This window comes from Salmo salar, chromosome ssa24, assembly GCF_905237065.1.
Source record: "Salmo salar chromosome ssa24, Ssal_v3.1, whole genome shotgun sequence".
Classification (NCBI taxonomy): Eukaryota; Metazoa; Chordata; class Actinopteri; order Salmoniformes; family Salmonidae; genus Salmo; species Salmo salar.
In genome coordinates this window covers 10,476,953-10,497,412 of record NC_059465.1, presented here as the reverse complement: position 1 = coordinate 10,497,412, position 20,460 = coordinate 10,476,953, and the positions used below count along the sequence as shown (strand labels likewise).

Below are 20,460 nucleotides of genomic sequence, written 5' to 3'. Positions count from 1 at the left end.
TGAGATAAGAGAACATTATCACAATGTCGCCGAAAATCTGTCGCGCGCCATCTTGGTTTCACTAGTTACCAGGGCCACAAAGGGTGTGTTCGTAAATTCACTCTGGAGTGCGCTCTGGGCGTTCGTAAATTCAGAGTTTGTCAGATTGCCCGTTCGTACATTCAGGGCGTTTCGCTCTCGGAGCGCTGGACGCTCTGGCCAAGGTGTATGGTTGATCCGATGAGAGAACTCACTATTTTGCACGCCATAGCAGAGCTGGTTAGGCTATTTAATCACGTTTTTTTTTTGCCGACGTTTACTGACACTGGTCATTTTCGATAGGTGTTGCGTGTGTTTGTATATTCATCAGTAATTATGCGCTCTGGCACACTGATGAGTGGTCGGAAATCAGTAGATCGCCTGAGTGAATTTACAAATCCACCCAAAGACTGTCGCTTTTTCCCAAAAATGTATTTAAACGAAAATGAGCTGTTTTGTTCTTCATTTAGGCTTCGGTTAGTCATAAGGTTAGCAGTGTGGCTAAGGTTCGGTTTAAAATCACATTTTATGAAGATAAAGTGTCGAAATATTTTCCAATCTTCACTGAATCACATAGGACACAGAAAATTGTTTATTATGCACATCAGCATTTTAATTGGACAAAGCAAGAACAAATATAGTACCAAACCCCCAGAGGAGAACACTTTTCAAAACTAAAAAGGTCAGAAAATGTCTGTAGACAGTGCCTAATCTGAACGATATTGTGTCCGTTCAAAGCAATCAATTCTAAGGCAACACAATGGGTCTGGTATTAAAACATGTCTAAGTTCACATTTCTGATTAGCATTTCTGGTTCAGGTTTTTCCATAAAAAATACTGATCTTACTTCATAGAAAATGGCAGAAAATTCAATTTATGCACAGAATTAGTATTCAAAGTCAAAATTGAGTGAATTTATGCACTGCATAGCAATGCCCTTTCCCTTCCCAGAAGTCCATGCATCACTGTGCCAGTTACCATGGGTATGCACTTGATGGTGTTGCTACTAACAATGTTTCATTTCTTCAGTTATCAAAACAAAAAGAAAGCACCAAACTCCCATTGTGAACATTTGCATTTTCCTTTATACAGTTTGAAATATATGTATGGTTATTTACACATGAAGCAAGTTGAGGCCTTCCAAAAGAAATACAGGGGAAAAATTTAATGCAAAAAGAAATCCTCTTGGAAATTTTTTTTAAAAATAGAATACTGTGCAATATGTCTGCCCTTACAGAAAAAAAAGCAGTGGCATCTATCCCTGCAATTGGTTTAATTGAAATCAAAATGAGAGAAAAAAGATCCATTTTGACTACTTCCATTACTTTTTACATGATTCATTGCATCAAACTCAAAATTGATTATTCATCTTAAAAAAAAAAAAAAATCACAATCACGTTATTTTGACTGTTCAAGAGTCCTTATGAAAATGGTAGCAGTTCGAGACACTAAACAAACCAACAAATGCGCAAATCCAAATGTCTCCTTAACAATTATATTACATTTACAGTTCACTTAAAATGGTACCGTCCTGCCCATGTAGTCTGTCTAACACAAGGGCAGCATAATACCTGTGTAGTTTATTCCAGTTCTCCATGTATCCCCTTAACCTCCCATGAAATCAGTTTCATTGGCTTTAGTAGAGGTCAACTTCCACTTCAAATTCCATGTACCAACAAGTCTTAGTCTGCCACAAGTGGATGGGATATAACACAGGTCCCGGTGATGCTCCAGTAGCCAGTAAAGAGTTGACTATCCCCCTATCAGTGTGTGGGGTATCCAGTGGCTCCCATACCGGCCTGGTTTGCTAACATACTCCCATTCAATCCCTGCGTAGCTTCCATAACCCCACCGTTACTGAGGGCACTCACACCTGTCCACCCAGCACTGGCCGGTAAGTGACTGCAAACAGGAAAGAGAAAAACGCCAGCAGGTTAGAAAAAAGGCGCCGACAGGGGCAAGACAGAGGTTTCGTCTCAAATGGTACCCTATTCCCTTTATAGTGCACAACTTTTGTCCAGGGACCAGGTAAAAAGTAGTGGATTTATATAGGGGATATGGTGCCATTTGGGACGCAACCAGAGAACACACCAAACGGAGCAAGAGCCAGCTGAGGAGAGGATGAGCGAACAAAAGGTCAGGGTGCGTCGGAGGATAAGCCGAAATCTAAGACTGCAGAGAATTGGTAGGAATTGAAAATGGTAGGAATTGAAAATGGTAACAGGGCGAAGAGATAGTACTTGTGGGAGTGGGTATACGGACAGAGCATATGCTCAGTGTATAAAATTAGTCACAATCCACTGCGGTGGAGATTTACTTAAAATAAATACATGTCTTGACTTCTCGCATCCCAACCAAAGCTGCTGAAATTGGTCAATGTTGCAGAGAATGGCTGAAGCACGACCAGCTGCATTTAAAATTTGGCCGTGGAGTTGAATTTCACACTTTTTCCCCTGAATCCTGTACCACTGCAAAGTGAAAAATGTTTATAATTTCATGCCTAAACCCCATTCATGACTTCTGTTATTCCTAGTCAAATCTTTAGCAACAGCCATTATGCAACAAATACCTGAATGGAAAAGTTAACGTTTGGTCAGTCAGCACATTGGGTATTGGTGGCAGTCACAGATAAAGTCAATATAATAACAAGTAGGAGAACATGTAGTTCAGGCTGAGATTAATTTTAGGATTAAACTTCAACTATCGTTATAGGTAGCCTACTATATCATAATATTTTCATGGGCTCTCAAACAAAGACATTTACATACAAATAGAATGTAAGTACAGTGCCTTTGTAAAATATTCACATCCCTTGCTTTATTTCACATTGTTGTTACAACCTGAATTAAACAAATGATTATTTGTTTACCCATCTACACACAATAATGACAAGTTGAAAACATGATTTTAGAATTTATTGCAAATGTATAGAAAATGAAATACATAAAATATTGTATTTACATAAGTATTCACACCTCTTTGCTCTGACACTCCAAATTGAGCTCAGGCACATCCAATATTCTTTGATCACCCTTGAGAGGTCTCACCAACTTGGAGTCCACCTGTGACCAAATCAATTGTTTGTACATGATTTAGAAAAGAAACACCTATCTATACAAGGTCCCACATTTGACAGTGCATGGAAGAGCAGAAACTATACCATGAAGTCCAAGGAACTATCCCTAGATAGAATTGTGATGAGGCATATATCTGGGGAAGGGTATAAAGAAATTTCTACAGTGTTGAAAGTTTCCAAGAGCACAGTGGTCTCCATTATTGGGAAATGGGAAGAAAAAAAAAAAAAACACTGGCTAGTTGGCCGTCCGATCAAACAGTCAGGAAGGACCTTAGTCCGGGAGGTAACCAAGAACCCAATGACGACGGAACTACAGAGCTCCTTGGCTGAGATGGAAGAAACTGCCACGACAACAGTCTCTACAGCAGTTCCCTAATCTGGGCTTTATGAGAGTAGCCCGACAGAAACCAGTCCTGAGAAAAAGGCACATGAAGAGAGATCATAAATGCAAAAGACTTTGTGGTCTGAAGAGACAAAAATTGGCCTGAATGCAAAGTGCCATGTCTGGAGAAAACCAGGCAGAGCTCAAAACCTGTCTCACACCATCAATACCGTGAACGATGGTGGTGGCAGCATCATGCAATGGACACTTTTCAGCGGCAGGGACTGGGAGCAATGTTCCCTCAAAAAGATTTCAGCACTGAGCAAATTTCAGGTCTGTTGAGGGAAAACTTCAAAGTTGTGAAAATTCTGGCGCACGTTTAATGTGAACAGAGGCTGTAGCCGCTTTAAGTTAAAACTAAGTAGGCTTCCGTGGCTATTTGATTATAATGTAAGCCTACCATAAACAATGGAAAATGAATCCCATAACATTGTAACATGGAAATAGCCGTTCTATTGTTCAGCCTAAAGTAGCAGCCAATGTGTGGTGTTCAATGTAGACCTACATTCCATAACTTTTGAAAAAAAAAAAAAACATGCACGGCTAGACATTAAACCTGTTCGTCCACTTGTCCTTCAGACAAGGAGGTGACTGAAAATGCGTTTGATGCAAGAAACCACTTTACAAAATAAAACGCATCATTATTTCCATGCCATTATTACAGAGAATCAGACAAATTATACTATCCTCTGCCTATTGGCAACTTAGCTTATTCAAGCCGGTCTCAAAATACAACACTGCCCCTTTAAGACAAAAGAAAAGCCCTTTACCTGACTCGTTTTTCAAAGAGGACTAGAAACGCACACTTGTGTGCTCTCGTAGGAAGCAATCACTCTCCCATTGCTGACTACATATTATCTAGAACTTGGCTAATAACTCACTAACTAGCAAAGGATATGAACAAATGTGCACGTCGCTACATGTAGCTCTCTCTTTGATCTCAAAAGAGGGCATTTACGCACGACCGCTCATGCAGTTAACCGTCCAGTTCCAAGAGAACGGCACAGATCCATATATGGCAATGATCCATTTTCATATAGCCCTACTGCAGCTGATTGGTTATGGCGCAGCGGTCTGTGTAGATTTACGGGCCTGAGTTGTGCCTGTCAATGCAATAGAATCCTACTCCAATGCGTTCGGCCAACAACAAAATCTCTCGCATAGTTCGTTTTGTTTCAGTATGATGCATTGAAAGTGGCTAATAGCGTTGATTCAATCACAATTCCCACAGTAAAGGGAAATGTTGAGTGTTAACAGGGAAAACTCCATAAAGTTGAGTGAAGTTTAATTTGGTGCTTTTTTGCACAGGCAGATATTTTTTCTGTGTGGCAGCCCCGGGGGAGGGAACATCAACTGGAAGACTGGTAAGGGTAGAGGGAACAATTAATGGAGCCAAATACAGGCAAATCGTCGATGAGAATCTGCTTCAGAGTGCAAACAACCTTTAACTGTGGCGAAGATTTATGTTCCAACAGGACAGTGACCCTAAGCATATAGCCAAAGCAACTCTAGAATGGCTTCAGAACAAGAATGTTCTTGAGTGGCCCAGCCAAAGCCCAGACTTGAATCCCATTGAAAATCTGTTGAAAGACTTGAAGATTGCTGTTCACCGCCTCTCCCCATCTAACTTAAGCGCTTGAGAAAATCTGCAAGGAATGGGCAAAAGCTACCAAATCCAGATGTGCAAAGATGAAAGACATACCCAAGACAACTCAGCTGTAATTGATGCCAAAGGTGTTTCTACAAAGTATAGACTCAGGAGTGTGAACACTTATGTAAATTAGATTTCTGTATTTCAATGAATTAGCTTTATTTATTTAAAAAAAAAATGTGCACAAACATTATGGGGTATTGTGTGTAGATGGGTGAGAGAAAAAGCATATTCCATTTTGAATTCAGGCTGTAACACAATGTGGAATAAGTCAAGGGGTATGAATGCTTCATGAAGGCAATATATAATTGCAATTTCTATACAAGGACTTCTATTTCCAAAACTAAAACTTTCAACAAATGATTCAAAGTTACTGCATTCTTTGGTTCATTACATTAGATTTAAAAAAAAAAAAAACAAGTGAACAAAACAATCATATTACATAACTGCTGTGATACTCTGTTTCTGTTGCTATACAAGCAGTTAAAACAGCACTCAAACTCCATTATCAATTTGAGACATGAAAATGACTAGTGATATTTCAAATGTAGCTATAATCTAAATAACACCCCATTTCAAGTAGCAATGTACTTAAACTCAGGAGAAAAAATTATATTCAAATTTGGATGGCAAATGAAAGTTCATACAGCAACAACAAAACAAAAATATGCATGAAGTAACAAAAGATGACATGGACAAACAAAAAAATGAATAAAGTGGATGTAACACGTGCACAATAAAATTATGTATCCCTCTGCACTGGGAGAAGCTTCAGAGGGCATGAGGTCCTGTTTGTGTTTCAACAATCCCACTTTCCTCACTTTCTAGGACTATTTAGTTCATTGAGTACACACTCATATCGGGGGCAAGTCCAATTCGACCCAGAACTGTGGCCATTTTGAAAGGCCAAAAAGGGCATTCATTAGTGCTCATTTTATTTAAAGAAAATGGATGAAAATGCTGTTATCTTGACCAATAAATCAAATCATCTATATTCTTTTAATGTGTTTTGTCATTGTCCTCGTTAGCTGGATACGGTGGAGAGGGGAGGTTGAAGGACATTATGGCTCCTTCCTTCTCCTGGCCAGAGCTGCAGGCAACTGAGCTGGAGCCTAGCTGCCCTTGGGAAGCCCAAGGACACTCAAAACACTCAGCTGCAGCCCTGATTGCTGGAAGAGAAGGGAGCCCTGCTGATGTCCTTATGTACTTACTTAAAACCCTGCTGGTTCCAGGCCTGGGCCTGGCCGTAAACCCCATAGGTGGGTACCTGCCACCCGTTGGGGACGTACTGGCCAATCTGCTGGGCATTGCCGTACCACTGGGCATACTGGCCGTAGGGCTGGGCTGCAAAGCCCACTTTGTTCTGTCATAGGGGAGAGATGGCAACAGTGTAAGAGTGTGTGTTTAAGTGGTGTCGATGGGGGGGGAAGCCTCTGGCTGTGGTTTCATACCTGGGGAACTTGTTGCACCTGCTGCATAGGACTCATCATGTCTGTGGTCTCTTTACCCCAATAACACTTCACCATATGGCCCTCTATCGAAGTCCCATTCACAGACACAATGGCATGGGCTGCTCCCTCGTGAGAGGTAAACCTGGACAAAGGAGAGGCGTCAAAATACAGATTGCAAGGTACTGAGAAACATACGCAGAAATTATATTTCAAGGATAATAAATGTTTGTCAGAGGTCTGTTTAGTGATTTGATCATGACATACCGCACAAAAGAGTATCCTTTGTCTGGGAACACACGGATTTCCATGATTTGTCCAAAGGGGGAGAAGGTCTGTCTCATCAATTGTTCTAGAAAACAGGAGGGAGACATGTCAAAGACCTGTGTTTGAGAAAGAAACACACACACACTAGAAAGTGACCACTTCAATAACAGACTACTGACCTGTTAGACCAGTGCCGACTCCTCCACAGTACACAGTGCAGTTACTGGGGCTGGACTGGTTCACAACCTCATCAAAGGACAGGTGCTTCGTGTTTGCTTTTGGAAACAGGGGAATTTAGAGTGAATAAATGGATTGCCATTCAACAAAAGAGGATCCGAGGGACATAAAATATAGTAAAATGTATACAATTTTTATCTGCACTTAACCCGTTTTAGAGGACAAAATAGAGTAAACATTTTTTGGGTAAGATAAAAACCAACCATTTCTGCTCAATGGCAAATTGGCTGGAAAGCCTATCTTGTCTGGACTCACTTTCATAGGTGGTTTTAGGAGCAGGGGGCTTTCTAGCGGCCCAGTTGGTCCTGATCTGTCTGCCGCCTAGCCATTGACCACCCATCTGCTGAATGGCGTTCTCTGCATCCTGTTGGTAGCAACAGATATATTAAATCACATGACCCATCTACGCACCCAAATACCAAAGGATAATGTTATGACTACATATACAGGAACCCCTTCAGTTATGACTAAATCCTCTATGTAAGTGATTTCATCCAGCTATAACGCTTACCCACTTGTTGAAGAAAGAGACAAAGCCATAGCCTTTAGACTTCCCTGTCGCCACATCTTTGACTACACGAGCATCCCTGAGGAGAAACACACTATTTACTCAATATGAAGAAGGAGTAATGTAACCATACAAACAAACTACTGTCTGATATGTCCTAAAGAGTAATGTGTGATATCAAGCCATCCAATGCATTATTATTATTATCATCTCATGAGTGACTTACTAATCTTGTGAGATCGACAGAGCACATAAACAATAATGAGGTACTTACGATATCCTCCCAAATGGACCAAAGGCCGCTTTTACATCATCTGTGGTGATTTCGGGGCTGAGGTCTCCGACAAAGACATGGAAATGATCTGTTGGAGGACAGGAGATACGACTACTGTGACTCCTTGCTGAATGCAGCACTTACTGAAGAAATCAAGAATTGCCTTGCTTTTATTTCAGGGGGGGTGCTACCATAGCTCTATGGTCTTCCACACCATAGAGATATGGAAGTCACTGGATAACAGCATCTGCTAATTGACTAAAATATCAATTTAAAAAGGACCACATTCTCAGAGGAACCCTCACTAAGATTTTCTATGGAACTGACTGAAAAGGTAGCTAGGCACTTACTGCTTGTGTCTTTTTTCTGACTGCTTGGCGTTGTGGCCCAGTTGACTTTAACCTCCTAAAGAGAGAAAACAAGCCAGGTAGGGTACGTTTATGTCATTTAGATACCGTATTAATACCTCAGTTTGTGTGGTGCTTTGTGTGTGAAAGAAATGAGCCAGCCATGACCAAACACAGTGTGAATCTCTGAATGCAGTGATGCGCAGAGAACAGAACACAGAAACCCTGAGCACTCAAACTGAAACAAACTACGGAATAAAAGGTCCAAGTAACAAAGGACTTACAAACCAGTGACATTATCAACTTGTATTACTCTTCAAATGGTCCTTCATTACCTGTTGAGGATAACATAATTTGCACTGAATATATTTCTGCTGAGGTTAGGACCTATATTTGTTGTGAAGCTGTGGGTCTAGAAAAGGTACAGAAATTGTTTTAGTTGGCCATTGCCAAGGACAATGTAATGTACAGCTACTGTGGATTCCTTTGGATAAGGAAAGGGCCCATTTCCCTTGAAAAGATAGTGGTTTTCCAAAATAAAACAGTGATCGGTCAAGAACATATTTTAAATCTCTAAGCTATAGTCAAATCAACCACTAAGAGAAAATGCACTTGATGTCCATACAACAGGCCTAGCGTACTCCATATCTGAAGAAACGGAATCAGACATTATACATGGACACACCAGGTAATCAACATTGGAACCAACTATGCCGGTTAAGTCATTATTTTAAAATCAGATCACACATCTATTAGTCTCATTTACTCTGGGGATGAACTTACTGCTGGACGGGAAATCGGAATAAGCCATCATCACTTTACAAAACAATTCGTAACTTTGCCATTTCAACTTCGGTGAGATAGTCGCTGCCCGACTCAGATAATGCTCTCATAATTTAGGCCTAATGGTTGGTCAAACTTCTGCAACAACAACAACCCACCCATCCCAACTCACCCTTTAGATACGATAGCTTACCTTACCCATAATTTTACGTCCATTCATGGCAGCCAATGATGCGGCAGCATGCCTGTGCTCATAGAACTCCACAAAGCAGTATGGGTCATTGCCTGCAGTCTGTAAGAGGACAACAAGAGTTAGGCTACAAAGAGTCCAAAGCATTGTCTGTCAACCACATGTACATATCAGACAGTTACCATCACCATAAACATCTTTCGATTAAGAGAGAACATTTTAACAAAATTGGGATAGTTAACAAAAAATCCCTAACTGAAAACAAATTCTGTAATGTTCGGAGATATACATCTTTCAAATTATTTTCCACTAATATAAAGCACTCTGCACATCCGATGTTAAGTTGGAAAAATGTCTACAAAAAAAAGTCCTGTATGGCAATACATGGTGAAATGTAAACTTTGTGACGTGGAACAGAGGCACAGTAAAGGTAGTACAGGTGCAATATTTAACCATCTGAAAAAGGGTGAGAGGCAAACCATTGCTGGCAGCAGCACAGGTCCCCAACAGACAAGACAGTGTCGCACAAAATAAGTGCGATAAGGGACGGAGTGAGTTGCAGTTGCAGTTGAAATGAAGCCATTGTCAATGGTTGAGGGTGTTGGCTTCAATACCTGATGGTATATCTAGAACAAGACTACAACATGGAATGTGGAAAAACCATGATGGCCTGGGTAGAGAAATCGTATCACGATTGCTCGGCAAGAACAACGCGTGAGCTCTCAAACCCCATAGGTGGCGTTAAGAAGAGATTGTTGGACATCTGAACATGCTGTCATACATCATTGCAATGAGTCCTTATCACATTGATGAGAAGTGGGACATGAAGTCTCTTGTCCTGACCACTGAGAACATTGAGAAGCACACAGCCATAGAGATAAAGGACTCATCTGTGCCATTATAGCATCTGTGAAATCATGGGCAGTGCCATTGAGGCTATAGCCCATAGGAAACCCCACCCAGTCGACTACTTTGCAGGGGTTGGAACCGAAATGATCATTGTTCTTCATCATCCTCCTCCCTGATGTGGTACCCTGCCTGCATGCTCATGCTGACATGACCCTCCAGCATGACAATGCCACAAGCCATACTGCTCGTTCTGTGCGTGATTTCCTGCAAGGCAAAAATGTCAGGTTTCTGCCATGGCCAGCGAAGAGCCCAGATCTCAATCCCATTGAGCACATCTGGGACCTGTTGGATTGGAGGGTGAGGGCTAGGGCCATTCCCCCCAGAAATGACTGGGAACTTGCAGGTGCCTTGGTGGAAGAGTGGGGTCACAGCAAGAACTGGCAAATCTGGTGGAGTCCACGAGGAGATGCACTGCAGTACTTATAATGCAGCTGGTGGCCACACCAGACACTGACTGTTACTTTTGATTTTGACCCCCCCTCCTTTGTTCAGGGACACATTATTCAATTTCTGTTAGTCACATGTCTGTAGAACTTGTTCAGTTTGTCTCAGTTGTTCAATATTGTTATGTTCATACAAATATTTACATGTCAAGTTTGCTGAAAATAAACGCAGCTGACAGTGAGGGGACGTTTATTTATTTTTTGCTGAGTTTAGTTATCAAAACATCCCACCAGGGTAAGCCTAGACAAAACACAGCTCTTAAGTTTTTCTAAAATTCCTTATTGGAAAAATTTAAAAATGGTGGAATAACTATTGGAATCATTTCCCTGTTTGACTGCTAGGTTATGGGTATTATGACTCATACTGTCGTACTATGGCGCTGGCCATGCCAAAACAGCCCTTTGGCCACTAGAAACCTCTATCATTCTCTAAGCACACAGCAGAGAACCTAAAACGGAATAACCTTTTAACGTGCAAGTTCCAAATATCTCTAACAGTTCCCCAGAGAGTTTCTTTATGCATGTGATGTCAAAATGCACTCACTGTTCCAAAATGTGATTGTTATGCAACAGAACAGTTAACCTCTGCTTCACATAGAAGTAGCCCATTTCACTGTGGTGGACAATTTAAGTTCGGCTCATAGTAATGTCTCAGACAAACGTCTCTTCGATGAGAGCCCAAGCACTTCCCCAGTGTTTCCCCAGGTCAAGTATGCAGACATTTACACACCTCCAGTCAGAACCAGCACAAAACCTTTTCCCCCTGGCGCATTTTCCGATTGGTGCCTGCACTGCTTTCATTGTCGTTTTCCTTACTAATTACTTTGGACATGATTGCGTTCCTAGCTAAGTAAGTGCCTAATTATGCTATAATAGTGTATGTATATTGTGATGTTTCTTATGTAGCACACCGTATGTATGGAGCATAATGTATTCTGTATGCATTTCTTTATAGCCACATACACAAGGTACTAATTTCATGTAGCTAGCAACATTCTAAGCTCTGTAAAACAATGCTAATGGCATCAGAGAAGTATTAAGTTTGTGTTGTATTCTTTGAAGCTGCCCTGGCCTTATGGCCATGGCATGGGTTTTCTGCCCTGCCCCCTTGTGGAGCTCTTCAGTTACAGTTTGTTACAGTTATATTATTCATAAATGTGATTGTCAATGCAACGTATTATTTTTATAGCAGTTGTGCTACTTAAATTGTTTTGTTATATCCTGATATTGTATGCTAATAATTCCTCTTTATTCGGTACTTTCAGAAACCACACACACAGTATTGAACAATTTGCCAACATTATAGCTGGACATCGAGAGGGAGTAAAGAGGATGAGGAGTGGGTGAGATATTTTAAATATAATTGCAGAACAGCATTTGATTCATTTGTGAACTGTATGTCCAAAAAAACATGTTCAATAATCATCTCACTTGTTAGCTGGTGAACTATGCGGCCATTGAAGATAGCAGTGTCGATCAAACGGAAATGATCTCATACCAATTGGTGTTTTTTTAAGAGTGCATGCCACAAAGCTGTTTATCATATCCACCTTATCCAGTGCCCCCATTTTCTAATTATAGTCAAGCACATTGTCTGGTTTGATCTTTCTCTCTCCCATCAGGTGGTCCACCTTCCCTGTGGCTCCCTCTTCCCCTGTAGCTCCCAGGCCTAGCGATTGGTGTCCTCCACTATGTCCCTGTCAGAAACAGCTTGAAGCACTTTGCCTCAGAGGGAGATGGCAAGGGGCTTTACACTCCAGACTGGGACTTAACGCCAACAGCAGGGCCAGGAGGGGTGAAACGGCCTTCCAGCTACCGCAGACCTCTAATACTTCACCACTACCAGCATTTTAAGAGGGACCTGGGTCTTTGTCGGTGGTCAGGGTTCTCAATGGCCACAAGGTTGGGTTTAGACCGTCGTGAGACGGGTTAGTTTTACCCTACTAATGATGTGTTGTTGCTCCTCACTGTCAGAATCTGATAGCTCAGAATAACTGTCAGAATTTACAAAAATCTCCTGAATTTCCACATTTGTGAGTTGTCTCCTTTTGAAAGGCATTGCTAATGTTACAGCTTAGCCCACTAGGTATATACATAACACTGAATGGTGCCATGTGAGTGTCGGGGGTGATGTGATTGGTTGCCAGTGTGGTGAAACTGATGCCTTATTTCCACAGAATGATTGTTTACATTATATGGTTAGAATTATTAACATGGCAAGTTAGAACGCAGCAGGTTAGGAGAATTAACGTAGGAAGTTAACCTGTTGTGGTATAGGGGGCAGTATTTTCACAGCCGGATAAAAAAAACGTACCCAATTTAATCTGGTTACTACTCCATCCCAGAAACTAGAATATGCATATAATTAGTAGATTTGGATAGAAAACACCCTAAAGTTTCTAAAACTGTTTGAATTGTGTCAGAGTATAACAGAAATCATATGGCAGGCCAAAACCTGAGAAGATTCCATACAGGAAGTGCCCTGTCTGACAATTTGTTGTCCTTCTGTTGCATCTCTATCGAAAATCCAGCATCTGTGCTGTAACGTGACATTTTCTAAGGCTTTCATTGGCTCTCTAAAGCCGCCAGAAAGTGGAATGGGGTGTCTGCGGTCTCTGGGCAAAGAACAGCAGCAGAATTTGTAAGTGGTCAGCCTGGGGACAGTGAGACTGAGATGCGCGTTCACGAGACTACTCAATTTTTTTCTTTCAGCCTTTGAATGAATACAACGTTGCCCGGTTGGAATATTATCGCTATTTTACGAGAAAAATAGCATAAAAATTTATTTTAAGCAGTGTTTGACATGCTTCTAAGTACGGTAATGGAATATTTTGAGATTTGTCGTCACAAAATGCGCTAGCGCGTCACCATTCGGATAGTGACCTGAACGCACGAACAAAACGGAGCCATTTGAATATAACTATGGATTATTTGGAACCAAAACAACATTTTGTGGAAGTAGAAGTCCTGGGAGTGCATTCTGACAAAGAACAGCAAAGGTAATCCAATTTTCTAATAGTAATTCTGAGTTTAGGTTGTCCCGAACTTGGTGAGTGTCAAATTAGCTAGCCGTGATGGCCGAGCTATGTACTCAGAATATTGCAAAATGTGCTTTCGCCGAAAAGCTATTTTAAAATCGGACATCGCGATTGCTATGTCCGATTTTAAAATAGTTCTGTATCTATAATTCTTAAAATAATTGTTATGTATTTTGTCAATGTTTATCGTGAGTAATTTAGTAAATTCACCAGAAGTTTTCGGTGGGTATGCTAGTTCTGAACATCACATGCTAATGTAAAAAACTGGGTTTTGATATAAATATGAACTTGATTGAACAAAACATGCATGTATTGTATAACATGATGTCCTAGGAGTGTCATCTGATGAAGATCAAAGGTTAGTGCTGCATTTAGCTGTGTTTTGGGTATTTGTGATGCATGCTAGTTGCTTGGAAATGGCTGTGTGGTTTTTTGTGTCTATGTACTCTCCTAACATAATCTAATGTTTTGCTTTCGCTGTAAAGCCTTTTGGAAATTGGACAACGTGGTTCAATTCAGGAGAAGTGTATCTATAAAATGGTGTAAAATAGTCCTGTTTGAGAACTTTGAATTATGACATTTTGTGGTTTTAAATTTGGCGCTCCGATTTGTCACTGGCTGTTCAATAGTGTGGAACGATTTCGTCCCACCTCCCCTAGAGAGGTTAAGAGAACAAGGTTAAGGAAAGAGTTAGGCTTAGTTACAGTCATCAACAACTGTTGCCCCCGACGCGACCACTAGATAGAGATGTTTGTCGGCCTAACTACTCTAGCCACAGTGGTAGAAACGTAAACAAACCATCTGTGGCAACAAATCACCACTTTCATAATACAGGCACAGACCATTTGTATCAATATTTCACTATCAGAAAATGGTTTGTGGGGTAATAATTTATTTATTTACTGTTTTATTCACATTTTGAAGTACTGGTGACAAATCATACACTATGCAAGAATCGGAATGCAATGACACTCACTGGTCAGTTTATTAGCTACACCAGTTAGTAAGGGGTCAGACCCCCATTTGGTCATCTGCTGCAATAGCCCATCAGTGACAAGGATCGTCGAGTCATGCGTTCCGAGATACTTTTTCTGCACCGTTACTTGTCTGTTCTTGCCATTCTCCTGCGACCAATCATCAACGAGTTGTTTTCGCTCACAGGACTGCCGCTGACAATGTTTTGTTTGTCACATCATTCTCAGTAAACTATAGACACTGTCGTTCGGGAAAAGCCCAGTAGGGCATAGGTTTCTGAGATACTGGATGCAGCGCGTCTGGTACAGACGATCAAACCACGATCAAAGTCGCTTAGGTCACTTGTTTTTCCCATTCTAACATTCAATTGAACAGTAACTGAATGCCTCTCTGCCTGCTTTATATTGCAAGCCATGGCCATGTGATTGTCTGTAGGCGCGATCCGTTTTCGTGAACGGGGTGGTGTACCTAATAAACGGTCCAGTGAGTGTATGATGTGTGCAAAATATTTTTGGGAAGGTTGGACTGATGAGCTAATGCTAAACTATTTGCTGGCTATGTGTGGAACAATGTTTGTTTACATCATTCAATCCACTCTGGGTGTCACGTAAACGTCTGTCAGACCAAAGATGCTACAGTAACGGAAGTAGCTGATGGTAGACCACACCCTCCCTTCAATATGCATACTCAAAACAGACAACTCATCACCTCTCATCTTTGGTTGACGCAGAAAAAAAACAAACACGGCGGCACACAAACTACCCGCCGCCGGATTACTTTCGACGTTTAGAAAGTGTTTTACTCAATTATTTCAATCACTGGTGAGCTCACCCGTGATGTGATGAATTGTAAATAGTAACTGGTTTCTAGCAGCTGAAAGCTGTTAAATATGACCGCTTGTGTTAGCTCACTACTCAGAGATAGGACTACATTTCCATATTTGGATGAGAATTTTGTTATGCTGCTTCTATTTGTGAATGTCTGAACATTGCATCCAAAAATAAACTGCTCACATTGAGGACATAACGTTGTAAAGAGTGTACTAAATATTTAAGTGAAAAAAACATAGCCAGCTCGAACGCTAACTGTTGAGTCAATCGTAACTAACTTTCTAATGAAGTGTTCTAATTACACTGATTTGAGTGTATGCTGCAGGGACTACTGTAGAATGATCACAACTGTGTGTTCATACACATCAAAGGGGTAACTATGATTGTTACTGAGTGGGTGGGGGACAGCAGTAAGGGGAGCGCCATTGTCAAGTAGATATATTGCCTCCTTAGCGGTCATACGGAATAGGACGCAATCTGACCATATTTTGCATTGTTAATTCACGTGGAATTGAATAAATATTTCATATCATTTTAAAGAAAAAAAGAAAAGAAAATGGCAGCTTAACCTCTCTAGGGTAGGGGGCAGTATTTTCACATCCAGATAAAAAACAAAAACGTACCCGATTTAATCTGGTTATTACTACTGCCCAGAAACTAGAATATGCATATAATTGTTTGATTTGGATAGAAAACACCCTAAAGTTTCTAAAACTGTTTGAATGGTGTCTGTGAGTATAACAGAACTCATATGGCAGGCCAAAACCTGAGAAGATTCTGTAAAGAAAGTGCCCTCTCTGACCATTTCTTGGCCTTCTACGCTCTCTTTAATCGAAAACAGAGGATCTCTGCTGTAACGTGACACTTTAAGGCTCCCATAGGCTCTCAGAAGGCACCAGAACGTTGAATGATGACTTTGCAGCCCATGTCTGAAAAACAGTAGCGCATTTGGATAGTGGTCGATCTGAGAACAATGAGACGGGCGCACGCGTTCACGTGAAGAGGCCATTTTACATTTTCAGTCTTTGAACGGAAAAGACGTCTCCCGGTCGGAATATTATCGCTATTTTACGAGAAAAATTGATTTTAAACAGCGTTTGACATGCTTCGAAGTACGGTAATGGAATATTTTGAATTTTTTTGTCACGATACACGTCCACGCGTCACCGTTGGTATAGTGTCTTGAACGCAAGAACAAAACAGAGGATATTTGAACATAACTATGGATTATTTTGAACCAAAACAACATTTGTGGATGAAGTAGAAGTCCTGGGAGTGCATTCTGACGAAGAACAGCAAAGGTAATCCAATTTTTCTTATAGTAAATCTGAGTTTGGTGAGTGCCAAACTTGGTGGGTGTCAAATTAGCTAGCCCGTGATGGCGAGCTATCTACTCAGAATATTGCAAAATGTGCTTTCGCCGAAAAGCTATTTTAAAATCTGACACCGCGATTGCATAAAGGAGTTCTGTATCTATAATTCTTAAAATAATTGTTATGTTTTTTGTGAACGTTTATCGTGAGTAATTTAGTAAATTCACCGGAAGTTTTCGGTATGTTTGCTAGTTCTGAACATCACATGCTAATGTAAAAAGCTGGTTTTTGATATAAATATGAACTTGATTGAACAAAACATGCATGTATTCTATAACATAATGTCCTAGGAGTGTCATCTGATGAAGATCAAAGGTTAGTGCTGCATTTAGCTGTGGTTTTGGTTTTTGTGACATATGCTAGCTTGAAAAATGGGTGTGTGATTATTTCTGGCTGGGTACTCTCCTGACATAATCTAATGTTTTGCTTTCGTTGGAAAGCCTTTTTGAAATCGGACAATGTGGTTAGATTAACGAGAGTCTTGTCTTTAAAATGGTGTAAAATAGTCATATGTTTGAGAAATTGAAGTAATAGCATTTCTAAGGTATTTGAATACGCGCAACTCGATTCCACTGGCTGTTGACTAGGTGGGACGATTTCGTCCCACATACCCTAGAGAGGTTAAACATTAAGCAAAGATTTACATTTGTCACATCCCTAATATCAAAATCATACAAATCTCAATCTCTCACTTGGGTCCAGGACCCAGGGATACTCACATCAACAATCATTTTACAGCTCTTGCAGGGGCCGATCTGTGTGAAAACCTGTAGGATGAGGGGCTCAGTGACATCCCTGGACAGGTTCCCTACATACCTGGAGTAGAGGGGAAAAGACAAGCACTTGTGACCAGACTTCCAGCAAGTTTACTTCATCCAGGGAAGCAAAAGTTTAGGGTGGTATGCAGTGGTGTACAGTACTTATGTAAAAATACTTTAAAGTACTAAAATAGTTTTAGGAATCTGTACTTTACAATTTGACAACTTTTACTCCACTACATTCCTAAAGAAAATAATGTACTTTTTACCCCTTACATTTTCTCTGACACCCAAAAGTACTCGTTACATTTTGAAGGCTTAGCAGGATACAAAAATCCCTACTGCCTCTGATCTGGCAGATTCACTAAACACAAATGCTTCATCTGTAAATTATGTCTGACTTGTGTGCCGTTGGCTATCCGTAAATTAAAAAAATAACAAGGAAATGGTGCCGTCTGGGTTGCTTAATATAAGGAATTTGAAATGATTAACGCTTACTTTTGATACTTAAGTATATTTAGAACCGAATACTTTGAATTTTACTGAAGTACTATTTTACTGGGTGACTTTTATTTATACTTTTACTCAAGTATGACAATTCGGTACTTTGTCTGGTGGTATGGCTGCACTTAGCTACACAGTTACACTGAGTTATGTAAGTTAACCTTCAACAGTTGTGTTTGAAGCATGGTTTTTCAAATTCGGGCCTTCCCACTAAACTGAAAGCAACTTGTCCAACTCTCGTTGACGTGGCCATCTTCCTCCCCAGAGGCTGACAAAAAGGCATGCATTTTATAAAAACAATTAACAGTGGCGGCCACGATTTAGCAACGGCAGTACACCACTGCTAAATGCATATAGGGGAAACACTTGGCTAGTTAGGCCACCTAGCTAGCCGTCATATTAAACTAATAATCAGTTCATAACATACGGATAAAATGCAATACTAGGAAAATTGACTAGCGTAACAGGTTCGTGGATGACACGTCTGTCTCTGTATACAGTACTTGTAATTTGCCGCTCTGTTAGCCAACAATGCTTGCTTCTCTGCCAAACCGGTACATGTAACTAGTAACACAGTACAGTTAGTAGCTAGCTAGAATTTCTGAAACGGACAAGTGAACCATGGCTACACAACTCACTACCACGTTATTTTTAGGATCAAGTAATGAACTAGCTTGTTAAAACAGTATCTAGCTAACCAATGTATTTGGTGAGATAACGTAACGTTCGCTAGCGAGCTAGTAGCTAACGTTACCTAGCTTGTTTGCCTAGCTATGTGTTCTGAGAAGGCTCGAGCCATGGACTGACATGATTGATTTGCACCATCAACTTTCTCTTAGTTAATGGTCACACCGTGACAGTCGACAAGACATGAGTACATGGACGTTTCTAAATGCTGGAGTATACTTTCTTTGTAGCCCCATTTGAAGTAGCTAGCTATTGTTCGCTAACGTTACTGCATTGATATATGGCTAACTAGCCCGTGTTAGCTACTTACAGGGTTTTGGGCTGTTCGTCGTCCATCATCATCATCATGTTTTCGTAGGTCGTGCCCTGAGTGAGTAATCCGTGTAGCTATGGTATTTTGAGTAATGCACACACACTTTCTAAATATGTAACTTTTGGATAATGCTCATGTAGACTTAAACAAGTTGTTATAAAAAGGCGCACAAATCAACCCAGTCGCTGACCGCAAACCAACAATGATTAGCTTGTATGAACAATGGTTGTACAACCGAAGAGGAAGATGGCGGAAAATCAAGGGGATGTCCACCACTGTCGCATGCGCAATGAATGGACCATAATTAAATACTTTGTTTCGCATTTCAGCAGCAGCAGGCGTCAGTAAACCACTAATACTAATCATTTTTCAAAACAATATCTGCGATTAATCTTTAGTTTTAGAATAATGACGACATTTTAATGAACAAAAAGAACACACGTCTGGGAAACCCACGTGACTGATCACAATTGGCAACGTTTAGCTCGCACCTTTGGAAATGTTTGCTTTGCGTTCGTGCGGGATAAAAGCAAACACATAGGTAAAATTGACAAATTACTCAATCCATACCTTTTTCAAAATGATTTTGATAAGTAGTTTGGCGAGAAAAAAAACGTGCGCCGCCCGGGAATCGAACCCGGGTCGAAAGAATGGGAATCTTCCATGATACCATTACACCAGCGGCGCAGATAAAATGTTACAGAAATCCAAGGATCATAGTGATGAGATACATTGAGCTTTTATTCATTGTAGAAAAAAATAGGAAGGAATAAGCCTATGCATAAGATTAAATAGGCCTATTCTTCAGAATAAATAGGCCTACCCCATGTACAAATGTACAGAATGGTTACCTGGAGGGTACGCAATTTGTCATACTTGAGTAAAATTAAAGATACCTTAATAGAAAATGACTCAAGTGAAAGTCACCCAGTAAGATACTACTTGGGTTAAAGTCTAAAAGTATTTGGTTTTAAATATACTTGAGTATCTCAGGTAAATGTAATGGCTAAAATATTCTTAAGTATGAAAAAAGTATAAATTATTTCAAATTCCTTATATTAATTAAGCTAACCAGAAGGCACCATTTTCTTGATTTTTTTAAATTTACAGATAGCCAGGGGCACACTCCCAACATTCAGACATTTACAAACAAAGCATTTGTGTTGAGTGAGTCTGCTAAATCAGAGGCAGTAGAGATGACCATGGATATTCTCTTGATCCAGGCTGTATCACATCCGGCTGTGATTGGGAGTCCCATAGGGCAGGGCACAATTGGCCAGGCGTCATTCAGGTTTGGCCAGGGTAGGCCGTCATTGTACATAACAATTTGTTCTTAACTGACTTGTCTAGTTAAATAAAGGTAAAATTAAAAATAAATTGATAATTGTGTGAATTGGACAATTCTCCTGTCCTGTTAAGCATAAAAAAGTAACAAATACTTTTGGGTGT

At 40.4% G+C, this 20,460-nt stretch overlaps 1 protein-coding gene and 1 non-coding gene across 2 annotated transcripts; both read right to left on the bottom strand.

Annotated features, from left to right (window-relative positions):
* Positions 1–597: 597 nt before the first annotated feature.
* LOC106585115 (nucleolysin TIA-1) lies at positions 598–19,301 on the bottom strand. Its single transcript, XM_014170960.2, has 12 exons — positions 19,009–19,301; positions 17,469–17,565; positions 9,185–9,283; positions 8,212–8,266; positions 7,862–7,949; positions 7,591–7,666; positions 7,335–7,443; positions 7,022–7,117; positions 6,843–6,927; positions 6,579–6,720; positions 6,339–6,490; positions 598–1,920 (listed from the first exon to the last, which is right to left on the bottom strand). Exons 1-12 carry the CDS (start codon positions 19,044–19,046, stop codon positions 1,782–1,784), a joined length of 1,176 nt encoding a protein of 391 aa, XP_014026435.1. The 5' UTR covers positions 19,047–19,301; the 3' UTR covers positions 598–1,781.
* Positions 19,302–19,627: 326 nt separating this feature from the next.
* Positions 19,628–19,698, bottom strand: trnag-ccc (transfer RNA glycine (anticodon CCC)). The gene has a single exon. It is a non-coding gene; the product is annotated as a tRNA-Gly (tRNA).
* Positions 19,699–20,460: the final 762 nt, after the last annotated feature.

Bases quoted from the DNA above. Each gene is read 5' to 3' on its own strand.
- LOC106585115 (XM_014170960.2), bottom strand. From the start codon at position 19,046: ATGATGATGATGATGGACGACGAACAGCCCAAAACCCT. The intron at 17,566-19,008 runs GTAAGTAGCTAA...CCTCTACTCCAG, and splicing joins GACGAACAGCCCAAAACCCT to GTATGTAGGGAACCTGTCCA. The intron at 1,921-6,338 runs GTAAGTACATAA...TCCTGTTTGCAG, and splicing joins TGGAACCAGCAGGGTTTTAA to TCACTTACCGGCCAGTGCTG.